General features: G+C 28.1%; 1 protein-coding gene across 1 annotated transcript; it reads left to right on the top strand.

Moving 5' to 3' along the window:
* The first annotated feature begins 11,698 nt into the window (after window positions 1–11,698).
* LOC135924306 (uncharacterized) lies at window positions 11,699–12,424 on the top strand. Its single transcript, XM_065459360.1, has 2 exons — window positions 11,699–12,080; window positions 12,171–12,424. The coding sequence occupies exons 1-2, from the start codon at window positions 11,699–11,701 to the stop codon at window positions 12,422–12,424; spliced, it is 636 nt and encodes a 211-aa protein (XP_065315432.1).
* The last annotated feature ends 2,641 nt before the right edge of the window (window positions 12,425–15,065 follow it).

The raw sequence follows: 15,065 nt of genomic DNA, 5'->3' as shown, positions 1-15,065 counted from the left end.
ATCGAGATGTGCCACCAACCATTCTACCAATAACGGAAGCCCCGACACTTCAATTTAACTTTCCGTAATTATTGTAAAATCTTGTTGAGAAAAATACATCCTTTTTTAAAAAAACTTTTAAAAACTTGAAAGAAAATTTTGAGAAACACATTATATTTTTAAAAACTTCCGGTAATTAACTTAAATTAAAACCTATAATAATTCTTTCTTAAATTTGCGACAATTTTAATTTTAAACTTCTATATTTTATAATTTATAATTTTTTTTTCTATAAAAACTATATTTCCATTTTTTTAAATGTCAAATTTTATTATCGCTAGTATTTTGAATCTATCTCCAGTTTCAGGTTTGTTAATATAATATTCTATTATTTACTAACCTTATATATAAAATTCTAGATACACCTAATGAAACTTTTAATTCTCACGGGGGGTTATCTGAAATAACAAATAGATACCAAAGTTATTCACCTATCCCATCAAATTCCCTTAGATGCCTAACTGACATTACAAATCGATGTTATTCGAATATTCAAGAGCAACCAAATTTTGATCCTATTCGTTTATTACCTCCCTCCAAGGGGAAAAATATATCAGTCCTATGCATAATAGGAATAAGTGGATTGAAAAAATTCACAATAATAGATGGGGCTTTTACTGCGATAAAATTCAAGGCATACCTGGATGAATTATTCTCACTTTTACCATCAAATTCATTACTTATAATGGATAATGCTCCTATACATCGAGCGAGGATAATTAGTGAGAATTATCCAAATATCATATTTTTGCCACCCTATTCGCCGCAATTAAATCCGATAGAAAATTTTTTCGGAGTAATTAAAAATCAATATAGATCAAATTCTCCTAAACCCAATAACCGAAATGAAGTTATTTCAATTGTTACGAGTATTTTAGGCAATTATTTTACATATAATTTTTCAAATTTTTATTCTCATACCATAAAGTTTATTGAAGAGGGAATTCGATGCATTCCTTTAAATGATTGATTTTGGTGTTTCGAATTGATCATAAAAAATTATAAACAAATAAGAATTATCTGAAAACCCTAAGTTTTCACTCATGTTTATTTAAGAAATTATTCAAATTTCTTATCCTGATTTCCATTTTTTGGATAACTAAAATTAAAATTATAATATTGGAATAATGTTTTAAATTTAAAAAAGGTATTGAATATTTTTTTTATATAATATCTTTTAAAATTCTAATTTTTCCACTTAAACTTATGTCCAAAACATAAAAAAAACTATATTCGATTCATAACTTTGAAGTTAGTCTTCATTAAAGTTTAAGAACTTTATTATTAAAATTTATTTTTGAATTCTCATTTTTCCACTTAAACTTGTGTCAAAAAAAACAATTTGATTCATAACTTTGATGTTAGTCTTCATTAAAGTTTAATGTTTAAAACTTTTTAAAATTTTTAAAAAAATTTAATTTATATCAAAATGTTTTTTACAATAATTATGGAAAGTTATTTAACTATACAAGAATGTTTTTTCACATTATGAAAATGTGTTACAACAAATCATATTAATACTGTATATAGTAGGTAGATAAAATACTTAAAAATGTGCTTATATACGCATAGTTTTTAAAAGTTCTTATAAAGGTTCAAACCGAACTGAATAATTTTGATACTAACAGAACCTCAACCATAATTCGTTATCTTTATCGGGCCTAAAAAATGTTTCTTAAGGTTCGGATCTCTGGTTTTAAAGTTTTTGGTGCATTTAACTAGAAAATTTTAATTGGGCCCCATTTTGGTAAGCGTTTTGTATTCTTTAACATTTACTTATTTTTTAAAAATTAGTTTATGATGTATTATATTCATTTTTTGGGGAAATAGGGGGAGGGGTAAGGTTGTAGGGGGGATAATTTTATTAGCTTAAAATTTTATTTACGAAAACAAATTTAGTAAGAATCGCACCCTCGGGCTTATACATATGTGGAGATTTTAAAAGGGAAATAATTACTTGCAAATTTTTTTAAAATTTACCTGCATTCGTTATTTTCAAATAATAATTTAAATAGTTATTGCTTTTAATTCGGGTCGTTTGGGTGATCGTTAACGTATCATGTTCTATATACCGTAATAGTAATTAAAACGATGCCTTATCATTATTGGATATGTAGCATACCAATTTAAGAATAAAAAATAGCAAAAAGAATATAAAATTGAAGTAATGAGAAAAAAAATGATAAGAAAGTTAATAGAAGATTATATGTAAAAAAGAATGATAATAATAACATACATTTAAAAATTAAAAGAGATTAAAATTGACATAAAATTGAGGAGAGTTCACATAAAATTAGAAAAGTAAAATAACAATAAACAAAGGAATAACAAAGAAAGGGATGGGGATTGCTGCTTAATAATTTCAAATAATTAGAATTAATCAAATTTAAAAAAAAAATACATTTTCCCTTTTCAATCGAATTTTCTTAAGTCTTAAACACTTTTCCTTTTTTTGATTCAACCTTTCTCGAACGAATTTTTTTCTTTAATAGTCTTATATTATGATCGCTTAATGTTTTTTCTTGAAACACAATAAAAAAATATATATAAGGGAAATGTGGCATGACTAGGTTTTTGCTTTTTTCAAAAAAGGCATCAAGATTTGCGTTTAACCAAACAAATTTTATATCAATTTGTAGCCCAATTCTTAATCTTTAAAATAAAATTTGAATCAAAGCACTATCCATAAAGTTTATGAGCTATATGAGGTTATGTGAAAGTTTGGCCAATTAAAACATAGTTTGTATTGACTGGCCATATACTATATTATATGTTAAGCCATAATATATTATTTAAGAATTTATTATAAATATATAATATGAAATACTTGTAAAAGACCTATGTTAATATTTCTTCACTTTTAGGTATATAAAAATTTAATTACACACTAATTTAATTTATCATCATCTATTTAATGATAATATTTTATAAATAATCAATATATTATTTATCTTTTTGTAAAATTCTTATTTCAATAAAATTAACCACTATCTATTTAATGATTTTATAAATTATTATCTTAATTATCTATATGTTAAAATGATTATTTCAATTATTTAATCGTTCATCAATTTATTATATTTAATAAACTTGATTAGACAATATATTATTTAAGAATTTTATTATAAATAGGAAATATTACAATAGAAATACTTGTAAATGACCTATGTTAATATTTCTTCATTTTTTAGATATATAAAAATATAATTTTACACTTATATATTTAGTATTAATATCTAAATTTATCATCATCTATGATAATATTTTATAAATTAACATCTTAATTATCTTTTTGTTAAAGATTCTTACTTGTGATTTTATAAATTTTTATTTTGATTATCTACATTAGAGAACTGCAAAGTAATTTTTTCGTAACCCGAGCCCGACCCGAGCCCGAATTAAAAAAATTTTTTTGTCCGAGCCCGACCCGAGCCCGAGCACACATTTTTTAGTCCAACCCGACCCGACCCGAGCCCGACCCGAATAAAATTTTGCAATTTAAGTTTTAATATTATAATAACCAAAAAAAAATTTATGTGTATTTATTCACTTCAGCCACCTTAAATAAAAGTTTATTTGACGGCCATAATCTATTCAAGATATATATTAAGTTGCATTTTATTAAATTTGTAAAAAATATTATAAAACGATTAATATACAAGCGAATTTAAAAATTATAACGATTATATAATACAATAAGCATCATTTATGCGAATATAGAAATGATATAAAAGTTAATAAATATATAAAAAATATATAAAAATATAATGAACATATTATATTATATTGACTTCATCAATATCATTATCAAAATTATCACAAAGTGAATAATTATGATATATAAATAAAGAGGCGTCCAGTTTATCTGGCTTTAAACGAGTCCTTCTCTCCTCAAAGGCCCTATCAGCAGCTGAAAACGCTCTTTCACTGCTAGCCGCCTAAAATAATTTAATAAGATCATATTTTATGTATAAATATCTAACCTGTTGTTATTGAATTGTATACATAAATAAATTTGCATATAATAAATGACATAATTAAGTTTTTCTTTATTTTCATCATATATAAATGAAAATTTCTTCCATACATCGGATTTTCCATTAAGATTCTCCCTTACTTCATACTCTTTTGTCTTAATCTTTTCACCAATTCTTTTTAATTTTGCATCCATTGAGATAATTTTTTTAATATGGCTGTGTCTAAAATCTAAAAAAAATATTTAAAATGACTTTAATCAATTAGACTGAAATAAACAGAGTTGGGCAGTACTGCGAATACTTGTATCTAAGATACATGATACAAGATCCCTTTATATCTTGTACTCAGTATATTATGACATTTTTAATAAGATACTGATATCTGTATCTAAGATCCTTAATTCTGAAAAGAATCTTGTATCATTTTCTTGACAAAAGATACAGATACAGATTTTTTTTAATATTCATGTTTTAAATTTTACATATCACAGTATACATCTTATTTTCTTTGAGAATCTTGTATTAATTTCCTAATTTTTTTCTGGCATATTTTAAAATATTGACAACCAAAATTAGCTAGAAAATTTACAACTCATATTAAGGTAGATAGATAAAAAAATAATATCAAAATGAAATAAGTAAAGATTATATTTTATATATAAATGTAACTTAGAATATCAATACCAATTTTATATAATATTTTTTAATTTCTAGGATGATTAACATTTATGGTAGTGAAATTTAAATTAGAAATAAGTTCCCCTGAATTAAATCCCAATCTTAAATTTTATATGGAAATTTTTTAAAACAAATGTTAAAAAAGACAATGTATAATAGGCTAGATAAATAATAAATAATGAATAAAACTTATCTTTAGTACATAAAATATGTCTTATCTTGTAATTCTAGGGAAACACACAATTTAATGATAAAATAGTTTGGTATCCGGTTGTTAAGTTTATAAAATAATAATTAATAATGACATGACATGTTAATATGATTGACATTTTAATCCTAAAATGTGATAATAAATAATATGATTTTATAATTAATATTATAAATTATACTGACTATTTAAGATATTAATATTATTATTTATTTTCGGGTCTGGTCGGGTTAGGTCGGGTCGGGTCGGGCTACGGACAGCCCGTGCAGTTCTCTAATCTACATGTTAAAATTGTTATTTTAATAATTTAATTATTCATCAATTTAAAAATTTCTGATGCTCAATGAACTTAATTATTATTATGAATAGTACACAGCAACAATTTATGTCATTTTATTAATTTATATAAGATAAAATTATAATATTTTTATTTACATAAATAATAATAACAATTAAAAACATTATTATTATTAATACATTAAGCATGAGCCTATTCTTAACAATGAATGCATTTAATCCCCTCTTTCTTGCTCTAAGAATATTTCTTGCATATAATGCGCAGCCACTCATCATAGTTCATCTTTAAGTTTACTTAACTCATAGTGTGCAAATATTCTTATCAAAAAATAAAAATTTATATAATTAAATCCTATGATAACAAATTATTTAACAGGTAATTCTAATATATAATTAATACCATTAAAAAAATGCTCTAGCACATATATAATTGATAAATCTATAATAACTAATTATCTAACAGATAATTCTAACATGTAATTAATATCTAAAAATGATTTAGCATATTAATAAGTTTAACTATTTTATGCTAAGCCCCATTAATGATTTTCTAGCTTGTCATATATTATAATCTTATAAAATTTCCTCCTGAGATTTGGTGAATATTAATCTATTTGAATTCCATTTCACGTAGGGATTCATCATTTTTTCACAAAATGTTAGTTTATATAAGCTTTTTTTTAAATATGGATTTTGGCCAGTTAATACATTGGCAGACAATATTCACCTGTTTATTATCATAAAATGCCTTTATATGTATAATAAAACATATAAGCTCTAATTTTTTGTGTGAATAATGTTAAATGCCCAAGGATAATATTTATATAAAATAACAGTATCCTAAATAAATGTAAAACATGATTTTTCTAGTAAGTGGTACTAAAAATAGTTTATTTAAGATATTTTTTTATTGAATTGTAATCAATAAATAAACTTAGGTAAGGTACATATCATAAATATACACATTTTGACTAATTTTGGAAGAAATACGTCAAATAGGTAAAAAGTTAAAGGGTGGTGGCCAGTCATCAAACATGGCTATTTTTGCCATATCTCCCTTAATTCCAGGCCCGATTTCAGTTTCTACCCGTTTGAGGTTGGGGGGGGGGGCTGATAAAAATTTTGTAGGGGCAGTTAAGAAATTTTTTTCAACACCATAGAACAAATATTTTATTTGAACACAAAATTGAAATATACGATTTTATTTGAAAAATACCATATTTAAAAATATACAAAAAATATAATTATGATCAAATATGTTTATAAAATTAAATGGAAAGAGAGAATTGACTTATAGCTGGAAAAAAGATTTAATGATTTTTTACAAATTATATAATAAAGTTGATATAGTTAATTGTGCTTGTGTAATACTTGTTAGAGATTAAATTATAAAATATATGTAATTAAGAAATATTTATATCTATATTACAATTGATATTATGATCAATGATTGAGCAGTGTAAAATAATGAAAATAAAGCATTAATATAATTGAGATGTATTACTAATTTTAAATGCCTTTAAAAATTTCCAAAATTAAGAGTTTCAGTTATGATTTTTCAATATCCTCAAAAAACCAAGTTACTTTCTTATATCACTAATCGACAGGCGCGTACGCAGGAATTTAGTCTGGGGGGGGGGGATAATAAAATTTTTTATTAAATATTATTGTTTTTTAAAAATATCAAGCATAAATTTATTAGGACTAATAACTATTTCTAATACACAATTTTAAATTTATGTGAATTACAAAAAAATTATATGTAAAGAATCACTTAAATGACCCAAAATAGAAATTTGAATTTTTTGAGCCTTTACACAAAAAGTTTCTTAGGATTAATTGCATTTTATATGTTATATATTTACAATGTAAAATCCAATCTTCGTTGTGATTGAGCTAATTTTTCAATTATCTCATCCTTGCTTGTCGTCAAATGCCTATGAATATTCAAAAGATCCAAACCTTTCAATCTACTTTCAGATGTTGTACTTCTTGGTATGTTTTTCAGAGACCTCCAGGCCCGGCCCCCGGGCTGGACAGTATTTTAATTTTTTTAAATATATTCGGGCCCGAATTTTTTTAAAAAAAACACCCAAGCCGGGCCTGAAAATTTTATTTTAAAAAAAGCCGGGCCAGGCCTGAAATTTTTTAAAAAAAAGCCGAGTCGGGCCTAAAAATTTTTTAAAAAAAAGCCGGACCGGGCCTGAAAATTTTTAAAAAAAACCAGGCCGGGCCGTAAAAAATCTTTAAAAAAAATCACTTCTGCGGGCCTCTGTTATTCTTTTTAAAAAAGAGAATGTTCTCTCATTAGTTTACTAATGGGAAGAGTTTATAAACCCATTTAATACATTGGGAATTTAATCTAAAATGTGTTTGAAATAATGCAGAGCATCCATAGCATTTTTTGGGACTATATCAACCATTGTTAATCTTATAAACATAGTTATTCAGCTAGTAAGGCATCATAAGATACTTTATCATCTTCATAAAAAAATCTAACAAATATTATTTTTTCTATCACCATCTGAAAAAGGTTGGGAAGGCTCTTGTGGAAGTAATATTTGTAGATTAGTAAGTGCTGCATGATGAATTAAAAATTCATTTATTTGGGTTGTAAATGTAACTGTATTTAAGATATATTCTTCTACTTATCCTATATTAATGTTTAACGATGAGCTTGCCTTGCTACAAGTCGAGGGAGACAAATATTAAACACGTATAGCTCAGCTTTTGACTCAACAATAAAATATGAAATTCTTCATCAACATTAGCCCTAATTTCCTTGAGTTCTTATAAAATGCTCTCCTCTATTCTCATCTTCTTAATCAAGTCAATGTCATGTTTTTGAAAAGTAATACTTAAAATAGTTGTATAATTAAATAATACATTCTAATGAGAAATAAAATTTGGAATAAGCATTGAATCCAATAATTTTCTTGCTTCTGAGGATTCTTTCAGGCCATTATGATATTTCAGTAATAGCAAATAATTGGCTCTTCTAACTCCTTAAAAGCTGTTCTGCTTGATGGCAGAGACTCTATCTCGTTGGACAAGGTTACAATTTCTTTTTCCCTGTTATAAGAAGTTTCAGAAATAATAATTATTTGATTAGAGATTTGAAAATGGTAGATAAATATTACGCCACTAAATATTTGAAAATAAGTAAATATTACGCCGGAAAACTTGAAATCAAAATTAATTGATAAAATAACTTAGTAGATAAATGTGATAATAATTGTAATTAAATATATATTTAATATGAGATACGAATAAATATTAACAAATATAAATTAATATAAACAATAATATTTTTGAAAAATATATCCGGCATCTGCATTTTTTGGCTTTGGGGAGGGGGATTTGTCCCCCTGCCCCCCCCCCGCTGCGTACGCCAATGCTACTCGAACATCTGATTTAATAATTTTCATGATGAAAAAGTCTACTTAAAACTCGATGTTGTTGATCTCTATGAGAGAATATTTGAAAAACATTTTGAAATAGTTTTTGTATAGGTAAAGAAATTTGACAAAATCTGATGCAACTCATCAATCTTAAAATTTTCTAAATTTTTAGAAAATAATTTTTTAAAAATCTCAATTTCATTTACTAATCCCTCTTCTATGGTTTTCCAATAAAGGTTATTTTTTATGTCTAGAAAATTAAAATGGTCATCTTGATTTAAATTTTTTCAAATTGTTGATTAATTTATACCATAAAATTGGAAAAACCTTTTAGTCTTAGGATCAACTCCTATATATTCTGCAATTATAATGTTTTTTCAAGGCCCCTTTATTCAAGAACTTTCTTACAGTTGGTAAAACTCGTTTTGGTATAGTTTGATTCACCATTTAGATGGGGGGGGGCAAAATTTTTGGGCGGGAAAAGGTATTCCCCCAAAAAAGGCCGAGAATCGGGCATGCAATTCATTATAAGCTAAGGATTATGAACTCGTCATTTTAATATTATAGAATTCTTACTTTCTTCCACCAATATAAATCAAGGACTGAAGGTTTCACTAAAAAATGCAAAATTTTTGAAAAAAATGAATAAGATTTAAATATCATAAAAATTATCCAGAATATGTTACAGATCCTTTTCCACAATTTGTCACAAAAGCATTCCATAGGAACATTTTGAAAATATTATTGTTTCGGGTCTTAGATTCAAAATAAAACCACAGAATAAATTTTATAAATTATGTTTTTTGTATGATTTTATTCTACATTTTTGTAAGTACCATTTTAAACTTCAAGTGTATCAAAATAATTTTGCAAAATAAGTGAAATTGTTATTTTTTAAGTTATTTGATCCAAGTCAAATTTTGTAAATTTAAATTGATAAGCCACATGTTGATCATTTAATGTTAACCAGATGGCATTGGGTTTTTTTAAAAAAATCGCTCTGTTATAAAGTTTATGAAGATAGAGATAGAGGATATAATTATAATGATCGATTATAGAATTAAATCCAAATTTGATTGTGATTTATTATTTGATATAATAAAATATTTAAATCATTAATTTTACTTTTAGAATATTTTATAAATTATTAATTTTCCTGCAAATTTATACGGCATGTCATTGAATCAAGCACCAAATCTATAGGAGTTTTTCCTTTTAGCATGTTACCTATATTTTCCCCCGGTAAATCTATGACTATGTAGACATTATTTTGATTTTCGGATCGAAGATTTTTAATTAGATTAACCTTTACCTGGTTAATAGTTTTATCACGATTTTTGGGTGACCAAGGTTTAAGGGCTACTGACAAATCATTGGAACTTAAATCTTTAAATTCATTGTCATTTGCGATTCTATGTTCCATCTGGATATTCATTTCAGAAGGTTTTGAAGAATCGGTATACGGAGATAAAATACCTGACTCCATTATATAACCAACGATGCCAAGAAGACCTACCTGAAAATCTTTTTGAGCCTCCCTCTCAATTTTGACTGCCAAGGGTGTACCAAACCTGACAGGTTCTGGGGTAGGAAGTGGTTTTTCCGGTGACCTAGGAAGCGCCACAGGTTCGGGCACAGGTGGCGTCTCAATCTTGATTGGGGATTGATAGCTGTAAGAAGGGACCGGCTCCATTTCTGGTACTGGCGTTTCAATTGGTACGTCGGGCAGATCCATCAAGAGCTTCGCTTTGGCAATTTTTTCCTGATTTAACTTGAAAGCCACGTTAAAAGCATGACCTATTCTATCACCCTATAAAAAGATTCATTAAAAAATAATATTTTATAAGTAATGGGGGGGGGGGGGTAAAAATTTTGATGGGAAGGGGGGGGGTAATATCGTCATTAGCTTAGGATGGTGTTTAGGTCCCTGAAGTGATCCCATACATGTTGATAAGAGGTGTACACTCATTATTTAATAATACATCATGGGGTCTAGTGATTAAACAAATACCATTATTCTCATATGGTACACATTTGGAGTTTTTTTGTAATTGTATTGTTACACTAATTTAATGTTGATTCATTTACTAATTTTTTCCCGAAAACGACATGACATATAAAACATTTTGCGGCTATATCGAAAACCACTATACCCAGAGCATTGTCTCGCCAAATGGTAGCGGCTACTTTATCGATATTCACGAAAAACATTTTTAAGGAGCCTCTTCTTGATTTCTGTAAAAAATATAAATGCAAGAATTAAATATGAATGAATATTATAAATATTCAGTTACCGGGGAGATATAAGATTACATATTTGGTTAGAGATGAAATTTGTTAAAATACTTGGATATTCCATTTATTCGATTTTTAAATTTTTGAATTATTGTTAATTTTCGAATTATTTGTAAATATTCATAATTAAAGTTTTTTTTTAAATTGTCAATCGAATATTTATTTTTTCTGGTACTTTTACAAGATTGATTTTTTATTAGGATTCTGACTTTGTTTAAAATTTTCTAAAATAAAAACAAATATTTATAAAATGTAAGATTATGCAGTCATTAAAGATGAAAAAAACCGTTTCTTGGGGAAAAAAAAACTCTTTATAACTACAATATTAATATTTTATTGCAAATTATTTTCACAATCATTTAAATAAAATTTTAAAATGCAATAAATTATTTAATAATACATGTGAAAAATAAAATAAAGGTCAAAGCAAAGAAGACAAGGTTAGCAAGTTTGAATATTGGGACACTTAAAGGTAAGGCAAGAGAATTGGCATCAATGTTGAACAAAAGAAAAGTTGATATAGCCGTGCATACAAGAGACGAAATGGAAAAATCAGAAAACTTAAATGATTGGAGATGGGTATAAATTGTACTATAATAGAATTGTTAGCAACAGGAACGGTGTCGGCATCATCCTCAGTCAAGATCTAACCTCCTCAGTTCAACAGGATCTCTGATAGACTAATGAAGATAAAACTCTGCATTGGTCAATCAATACTACACATCCTTTCAGTATATGTTCCACAAACAGGTTGCAAATAAGAGGAGAAAGATGACTTTAGAGCTATCCTTGATGAAGCTGTAATGGAAATCCCTAAGGATGACCTAGTCATAATAGGTGGTGACTTAAATGCACATGTGGAAAAAGCAAGAGACAGCTACAAAAGGCATCATGGTGGTTTTGGATATAGAGAAAGAAATGATGAAGGAGAGCATGTACTGAAATTTACGCAAGCCTTCGACCTTGCCTTAATCAACACTTACTATAGGAAAAAGGACAGTCATTTAATAACATATGAAAGTGATACAAGGAAAACCCAGATCAGAAGGTTAAAAGATGTAATAGACTGCAAAGTCATCCCAGGAGAAGATATTGCCGCGCAACACAAGCTACTAGTCATGGATTTTCACATCGCAACTAAATCCACTCAAAACAAGATAAAACTTGAACCATGCATTAAATGGGGTAGATTAAAATCAATGACAGATGCCTTTGCAATCAATGCAAACATTGAAACAATAGATTCCTTACAAGTCAATGAAAAAATGTGAATAGACCTTTCATCCAGATTAATAGACACTGCCAAATCGACACTAGGCTTGACAAGGGGAGGCAACAAATCATCCAAACAACTATGGTGGTGGAATGAAGAGGTACAAAACACTATACAGGAGAAAAAAGCCCTATATAAAATATGGTACAAATCCAAAAACCCACATGACAAGACAAATTACAAAAAATCAAAGGGAATAGCTACAAAGGCGGTGGCTAGGGCCACAGCTAGGGCATACGATGACATGTATGAATAACTACATACCAAAGAAGGGCAAAATAAAATTTGCATATTAGCTAAACATAGAGAGAATTCTAGGGATATAAACGGAGCTCTGTAAGTAATCAAAATTAAAGATGGGAAATTGATAATAAAGTAAAAAGAAATAATGAATAGATCGAAAGAATATTTTTAGGAGCTTCTCAACTTTAATCCCGACATACTACATCTAGATGAACACTCCCCATGTCAAAACCTTGTACAACCAATAACAGAACAAGAAATAACCATATGCCTCAAACATGTGAAAAACAACAAAGATAAGATTCCAGGTGATATTCCAATAGAAATTCTTAAAGCACTAGGATATGATGACATCTCCTCACAAGTCTGTACAATATAATACTGGGAAATGAAGAGATCCCTCAAAAATGGATGCAGAGCTATCTAGTTCCTATCTTCAAAAATAAAGGGGATCCACACAATTGTCAAAATTACAAGGGCATAAAATTATAGTCACACTGTCTTAAACTCTACGAAAAAATAATAGAAAAAAAGGTTAAGAGACATAATCCAAATAGGAGAGACTCAGTTTGGCTTTATGCCTGGAAGATCAATAACTGATGCTATCCATGCAATTAGGTAAATGAGTGAAAGATACGGAAAAGAACAAAAAGCTACACATGGTCTTTCTCGATCTAGAAAAGGCCTTCGATAGAATCCCAAGAAAACTTATCTGGTGGGCGCTACGCCACAAAAAGGTTCTCGAAAAATATATAAGAATAATACAGGATATGTATATGGGCCATACAACAATGGTCCGTAGCACGGTACTTCAACAAGCTTCTCAATAGCCGAGGGAGTTCATCAAGGGTCGGCTCTCAGTCCACTTCTTTTCATAACAGTAATAGATGTATTAGCCTAGTCTATACACAAAACTCCCATGGAATATGATATTTGTAGATGATATTGTGATACTTGCCGAATCCAAGGATGAAATGAAAGAAAGATTAATGAGCTGGATAAATATCCTAGAAAGGCACGGACTAAAAGTAAATAGAGAAAAGACGGAGTATATGGTGATAAAAGGAAATGAAACAGAAAACATTGATATAAATAAATGGCTTATATCGGCAATTGAAAGCAGCAAATATTTGGGATTCACTATACAATCAAACGGCACAATAGAGAAAGAGATAAAGAGTAAAATTAATCAAGGGTGGTTAAAGTGGAGATCTTTACCTGGAGTGCTATTTGTCAAAAAAATCCCACACAAATTGAAGGGAAAAATTTACAGTTCCATAGTACAACCAACTATTCTATATAGTTCGGAAACATGGCCAACCAAAAAATCAGACGAGAGAAGTCTACAAACTATGGAGATGAGAATGCTGAGGATGATTGCTGGGGTAACAAGAAAGGAGAAGGTGCGAAGCAAGAATACTAGGAAGTTTAAAGGTAGTGCCCATTAAGACTAAGATTGGTAAACAGACTAAGATGGTATGGGCATACAATGAGAAGGCCTATGAACTACATAAATAAGGTTGTGAGTTTGGAAGTGATGGGTAAAAGTAAAAGAGGAAGGCCAAAACTTCAATGGGCCATAAAGTTAGAGCCAATATGAAGAAGTATAAATTAGATAAAAGAGATAGTAACATAAAGTGGAGAGAGATATTGAAGGAGCTTACCACCAGAAAAGGTGAAAGCTAAAGAGGGGGAAAAAACAATTAAGCAATCATGAATTTTCTTTCATTGAAATATATAAAAATCAGTTTATCAACTGTCATCGGTTAAAAGATTGCACGATTCACCGTGAATATTCCTCATCACAGACCAGCCTAGCTTACTGGCTGCTAAAGATGTTGGAATATTTTGTAAACGAACTATCAAATTGAAGGCTGGATATCCATTACATTTCCACTAAATGACACCGTCAACGCGCGTTCTCCCAGCTAGCAAATTTTACAGTAGTTTTTGCTCTCTATTGTAATATTGTAGCCCAAACAATGAAATTTTTGTGCTTCAATTTTATCTTTAAGAAAGGATCTTAACTCTGCTATTTGAATATCTGTCAATCTGTTTCTTTCTTTTGAAACTAGAGGATATGTCAAGAATATAATATTGCTAATCATAAGCTTTTTTAAAATAATTATATTACTTTCCACTTATGTTCGAATTATTAAAATAAATGAAATGATTCCTAAGATTTTCAAGCCAGGGAAATGTGGAAGTATCTGCTCGTTTTTTTCAAAAAATGTAATTCTTTCACTAAGGGTTCGAAGAATATAGATAAATATAAACTTTATCCCAAAAAGACAATCTTTTAATAGCAAAGTAGTGGAGCTCCGAGTTCATTTTATTGTATAAATCCAGCAACTGAGATGGACGCTTTTTTTGATTCCATTACTTAGTGTTGGTAAACGGCTCGTTTTAACCCGATTTTTAATAACTCAATATTTTAGCCAGATAAATATATAAGCCTCTAGATTTCTTTAATAGATGTCCAAACCTTTTTGCCATCTATGAGCAAAATCCACAGGCATGCGTAATATTTTTCTAGATAAAATATTGAGTTAGCCATTTTAAAAAATCGGCTCTAAATGAGCCATTTAACAACACTAATATTAGATATCAACAGTTCCCCATCGTGTAAACATATATTCTTTTTGAGAAATTCT

The sequence above is a fragment of the Gordionus sp. m RMFG-2023 genome, chromosome 2 (assembly GCF_954871325.1).
Source record: "Gordionus sp. m RMFG-2023 chromosome 2, tfGorSpeb1-WG-v2, whole genome shotgun sequence".
NCBI lineage: Eukaryota > Metazoa > Nematomorpha > Gordioida > Chordodea > Parachordodidae > Gordionus > Gordionus sp. m RMFG-2023.
This window is presented reverse-complemented; position numbering and strand designations above follow the sequence as displayed.